At 44.4% G+C, this 6,157-nt stretch overlaps 1 protein-coding gene across 1 annotated transcript; it reads right to left on the reverse strand.

The window, feature by feature from the left end:
* Positions 1-568: 568 nt before the first annotated feature.
* Positions 569-2,257, reverse strand: LOC109760389 (high-affinity nitrate transporter 2.1-like). Its single transcript, XM_020319221.2, has one exon. The coding sequence runs from the start codon at positions 2,156-2,158 to the stop codon at positions 632-634; it is 1,527 nt and encodes a 508-aa protein (XP_020174810.2). The 5' UTR covers positions 2,159-2,257; the 3' UTR covers positions 569-631.
* Between the last annotated feature and the right edge of the window lie 3,900 nt (positions 2,258-6,157).

The following is a 6,157-nucleotide window of genomic DNA, read 5'->3' on the forward strand; positions in this document are numbered from 1 at the left end:
CACACGCACCGTGGCATCATCTTCCATTTATTTTAATTTCCGCGGGAAACTTGAGAGCTTTATTCAACTAATGCATTCCTTTTCCGGACAGCCAAGAGGCTGCTGAGCAGGAAGCTGGGGTCTCATCGAGCCAGTTCTCAGTAAAATACGCAAGCAGACTTTGCACAAAGACGAGTTGGAAGGTTGGCCGATCTGTACACATGCTGAATTACAAAAGATTTAAACTCAGAAGCTAGCTCTTAGTTCATCTGAGAGCAGCGCCACCACAGAGCATGATGTTTCCCGAGGTCGACTGACTGAAGGCAGTCGGTTTCCATTGTTGCTTGCTTGAAGCATCAAACATGTGCAGAAGTACAAAACAACGATGGAAATGGATCCACGAGGAATGTGTAGGTACGATACATTTTTTCTTATATCCCATCTCGTAACATATTACAAGACCCTAAAAACATTCTACAAACCGCCTCCAAGGGGTTGGGTAAGCGCCCACAAAGTCACGTGGTGTGGAAAATTACACCGTCTTAATAGGGCATCAAACACCTAGACCCTAGAGGAACGTGCATGTACATACACAGTGTATATACATATGCATATATACGTGCACGGTAGGGAGGTAGAAAAAACTCGAGTCTTATACGTGTTGGGGGGTTACGTGAGGTGGGGTACCAGGTACGGCGAGGATGGCGTTGCGTCTGCCACGCTCAGAGACACTGTTCTCGGCGAACTTGATGCCCGCGTTGTGTAGGCCCTTGCTCTTCTCCTCCTCGGTCCACTCGGCGGCGTAGTAGTCCTCCTCGGTCGCACCTGCGGTGGGTGGGAGGAGCATGGAGCCCCACTGCGGGAAGTGCACGAGCGCGACTGGGAGGGTGCACGCCATGACCATGATTCCCATGTACTGGAGCCCTTTGCCTGTGGAGTATTGCGACGACGTGAAAAAGAGGAACTGTGTGAGCCCGCCGCCCACATTACCGCCCGCGCCGCTCATGCCGGAAATGAGGCCGAGAGAGCGCCGAGAGACGAAGGGGATGACACCATAGACGGCACCACAAGCAGCCTCGACACAGATGGAGTAGAGGACCATGCATGTGATTGAGGTGGGAAGGGTAGTTGCGCGACCGAGACAGAGGCAGAAGGCTCCGCCGGCGGTCTGGAGGATCCAGATGTTCCAGAGCCGGGCACGCATGCCGAAGTACCGAGCACCGAGGTCGGAGAGGTAGCCACCCATCGGACGTGCGAAGACATTGGCCAAGCCAAAGCACGCGGCTATGGTGCCAGCGGCCCGAAGGTCGAGGTGGAAGCTGTCGTAGTAGTACTCAGCGATCACGTTGTTGGTGGTGAGCTCGACGCCCATGCAGTAGCCATAGATGAAGACGAAGATCCACGTGCGGTAGTTGGTGACGGCGCCACGCAGAACATTGGAGAACTTATCCTTGTTCATGTCTCCATTCTTCTGCAGACTCCTCAAGTTGCCATCAGGAAGGTCTTGCCCCATGGTGAGGACGAGTAATCCCATCACCACCAACATCATTCCTGGTACGAAGTATGCGAGGCGCCATGCAGTGAAAGGCGTTGCACCACATGCCAAAATGGCATCGAAGACGAGAGGCATTATGAGCTGTGTGGCACCGCCACCCATGTCTCCCCATCCCGCCGTCAAGCCACCGACGGTCCCGATGATCTTGCTATTGAACATGGTGCTCACCCAATACTGGCAGGAGACGAAAGTGGCAAGTGAGACACCAATGAGGAAACGGATTGTGATGTATCCACCGGGGCCATCAATGACGGACATGCAAAACACCGCTGGCGCGGAGAGCATGACCAAGAAGGCGCAGCCATAACGTGGGCCAAGGAGGTCGCAGATGGCGCCCATGGCCAGCCTTGAGAAGATGGCTCCGGAGACGGAGGCGACCCCGGCGTTGCCGATGTCGGCCTTGGTGAGGTTGAGGTTGTCGCGGATGATGGGGATGAGCGGCGCAGCAGCGAAGGTGGAGACAACGCAGGTGAAGAAGGACATCCATCCGAGATGGAAGGCACGCATGTGTGGGTTGCCGAAGGAGAAGATCTTGATGGACTTGGCCTTGTGCTCAGAGTCCACCGGCAGCAAGAAGTTGATGGGCGCTGGGGTGGTGGGAGTGGAGGCGACCTCCATTTCCATATCCTCTTGTGCTGAGGGAGGAAAGCTTCTTCTTCCTTGCTCCTTGGAGCTCTCAGAGCTGCAATGTGTTCTGAGAGACAAGTGCTTAGCTAGCTAACTCTCTAGTTTGTAATCGTTGTGTTTGTGCTCGAAAAGATGAGAAGGATACCTGTATTTATAGCATGCTTGAACCACTTCAGTTTGGCATATTCTTTGGCATATGCTCCCGACGTTTCCTTTCGTCTAGATCGTTCTAGTATTCCATTCATTTTTCCTTGAGCTCCTCAAATTAATGCACACCATTATTCCATTAGTTATATGTTTGACGTTCTCCTCTGATTCTTAATTTGTGTGTTTGTCCAACTAATGAAGAGATTCACAAGGATCCTACATCTGTCTTGTTGAACTTATCAGGGCTGCCAAGCTACTTATATGGAGATAATATATATGCAGTGGCAGGGCATTAGCTGCTGCAAGTACGTACAGGGCCGTGCAAAAGAGTTGACACTAGCTGTAGGGTTTATTCGATCTGACTGCAAAACTTGCAGGTTGAGATATTCCGGAAACGTACTTGATCCTATGCTAAGTACAAATTAAGAGTTGACTCTAGGTAGCTGCAGAGCTAGCTGTAGTCTGCAGGTTACAGTATCCGTGATTAATTACTTCTGACACCACAGTTAACGCGTCATTAGGCTGCTAAGTGCTACTCTCTCTCTCTCTCTCTCTCTCTCTCTCTCTCTCTCTCTCTCTCTCTCTCTCTCTCTCTCCCCCTCTGGGTGTGTGTGTGTGTCTGTCAAAAATAGAATGCATGTTACTAGCTGCTTATTTAATGGGATAATTTCCATTGGAAACATTATGAAGAAAGACAGTGAAAATCTGCATGAAAACTATCTTTAAAAGCTTTAGGAGGTTCCACAGAAATGCATATGTGGTTAAGTTCATCTTATGTAAACATGTCAAATTTCAAGTTCGACTTTTCACAAAAATAAATAATTTGGTCGGTGTGAAAAAAATCAGTAATGAATAGTGACAAACATGAGTACATAAAGTAGATGACTATCATATTTAATTTATTTTTTACATGCCTCCATAATAAATGTTATTTTAGATTTGCAATTTCATGTATTTTATTGAACATCATCTTCCTAACAGACTTTATCAGTGGTACATTTCCTATTAGAAATATGCTGCTAAATTTAGATATTAAACACTTTAAGAGCACTCTAAACACCATTATGTCCTAATTTGTCGGCGCCATAGTTTACTTTTGGCAAACATTTTTTCATGGTCTTATGAGAACCGTGCAAAGAGTTGACTGTGGAGAAATATTTAGCCTCGATGTTGCAGTTGCACATGCAGGGGCTGGTAGCAGTAATATTCGGGGCGTGTACTATGCTATCTCTATAATCAAGATCAGGTCTGATTTAACGTTTTATCACAGGACTAAACAAGTTAAGATCGGGATAGTTGACCAAAGTTAACTAACCAGTGCTATATGTATCTGCTGGCCAGTTGCTGAAACCAAAGGGTAGCTGTATAAATCTTATTTCGTTAATTCTTTTCATTCATGTGTGTACCTTGTGCATTTCAATCAACAGAGCCTAAGTGAGAATTACTCACTCTGTACCATAATGTAAGGCGTTTTTTGGACACTAGTGAGTACTTGCGAGTAATGGAGATTTAGTTGTCAGCTTCGCAACTTGAAGAGATCACAAGGAGCTTGATATGTGTCCCCATACATTGAACTTATCAGCTCGGTTGCGAAGCTACTTATACCTATGATGAGCTTATATATGATCGGTAGACTAAGTGCATGGCATGTAGGAGTATGTGGGAAGGTATACATGAAGCTAGCTATAGAGTTGCAATCCAAACGTATAACTCCAATGTACTCCCTCCGTTCCTAAATATAAGTCTTTGTAGAGATTTCACTATGGACTACATACGAAGCAAAATGAGTGAATCTACACTATAAAATGCATCTACATACATCCGTATGTAGTTCATAGTGGAATCTCTCCAAAGACTTATATTTAGGAACGGAGGGAGTACACGATAACACGACCAGGTACAACCAAGGCCATTCGATGGATGGAAGAGTTGACTCTCCATCCATCAGCACAAACACTAACCCAGGCGTTGCACATGCAACCGTACGAGATCAGTGTTGCTGCCTCGTCATCGATCCATCAGCGTAAACTATATAATTGATCTCCGACACGCTAAATAGTTGGCATGTCGACCGATCGAGATCTATGTAGAGATCGACAAGATCGATGTGTATTTTGTTTCCGATCTAGTCAGCACGACGTGTTGCACGTCGCCTAGCTAGCTGAGTGTAACTCAAATTAGTTAGCTTCCACGTAGTACGTTGTGCGGAAGTCAAATTTGTTAGCTTCAATATATGAGAACATATACGTAAATTGAAGTAAAGTCTGCAAAGGATGTAATTAACCAGAAGTACCACTAACTTGCACTGCCTGTTGCTTAAGGTTTATTAATTGTTAGACAAGTTTACATGTACGGTTAATCAGCCAAAGTGCAGTAACTAGCGGTACCTAATTAAGTAGCCAGGTGGTGAAAAACAAGCCCTAAAACTAAGAAGAGAAAACCGTACAAAGAGTTGGCTCCAAAAACACCGGCACATGCAACTGTACGGTGGACGGGTCGTCGTCATCACTGTGTTCAAAAGTCAGGCTCTTGTTCATTAACTAAGCGGTTGGTAGAATCAAGTTGCATCAATCTGTCCCCGTCAAAAAATAACCTATCTGGGCTGCTGAACGACTTATATGAGATAAGCTATATATTTGAGTGCGACACGTTAGGTTCATTGCCGTCGGTTCAAGCCTCAAAGAGTTGACCCGTACGTAGAGGGTTTATTCCAAACGTACTTTGTCCTTCACTAACTACAAAAGCCGTGCAAGATTAAGAATGGACTAGTTGCAAGGGTTGCACATGCAGTGATACGTTGGTGTCCGCAGATTTCTGTTCATAATCAGTTATTAGTTGACATCGAGCAAAAGCATCTAGAGACTTGAATCAATGATTTGTGTACTGTTTTGTTTCAAGAAAAAAGAATCATTATGTTGATCATCGTCTAAAGTTAAAGTACCCACCATATGGCGTTTGGAAAAACGCCCCGGCTAGCCCCACACGTCAGAATGAGCGCCATACCGTGGATAGAGAGTCATCAGTGTTTTTTTTGGCAACGTGATTAATGTCCATAGGTAGGTTTCTGAATATTTATTTTCTAAAATGAAGGTTTTCGGTAGTGAATGTCTCAATTTTGGTGGGTTTATGCTATTTAATTTGGAGGGAGTACAATGCAGTTTTTCAGAAAGAAACTTGCAAAAACAATGAAATTATGAATAAGGTGCTCTCTGTAGTTTCCTACAGAGCTTTTTTATTTCCCTAGTGGTGTGAACGTACGCGTAGTTGGGAAGGAAAGAAACGGACGGGAGAACGACTCGCATCAGCATCAACATCCATGTAAAATAAACCAAATAGTAAGTGATATAATACCTTTTGACCAAAAGCTAGCAAAAAGTAAACAAAGTTGAACACACAAAACATAGCATTATATATGGTTTGACCATTCGGCACAAAGAGGAACATATATAGTAGCCATTGACCACAACAAAGTTTGAAGAATAGTGCTCACACCGTCACACATACCTTCGTACACATGTAGACCAGAATCAGCATGTGCGAATGTACAAAAGGATATTCCTAACCTCCAACTAACTGGGACAAGCTCTGAGGACTTATTCTCGTGTGAAGTATATAACATATCCTTGCAACACTTAGGTTAATACGTATGCCACAAATTTGAAAACGAGTTCCTAAATTTAAAATATATTCAAGAATTTGAAAAACATTTCTGAATTAAAAACATTCCTGATTTTAAAAAGGTTCACTAATTTCTAAAATATTCATGAATTTTAAAATGGAAAAAAACATGGTAAAACGAAATAAAGAAAAGAAAAAACAGGAAAACAAAACAAACAAATAAAAATCGGC

Source organism: Aegilops tauschii, chromosome 6, assembly GCF_002575655.3.
Source record: "Aegilops tauschii subsp. strangulata cultivar AL8/78 chromosome 6, Aet v6.0, whole genome shotgun sequence".
NCBI classification, from domain to species: domain Eukaryota; kingdom Viridiplantae; phylum Streptophyta; class Magnoliopsida; order Poales; family Poaceae; genus Aegilops; species Aegilops tauschii.

Coding starts and splice junctions, on each gene's coding strand:
- LOC109760389 (XM_020319221.2), bottom strand. CDS start 2,158: ATGGAAATGGAGGTCGCCTCCACTCCCACCACCCCAGCGCCCATCAAC.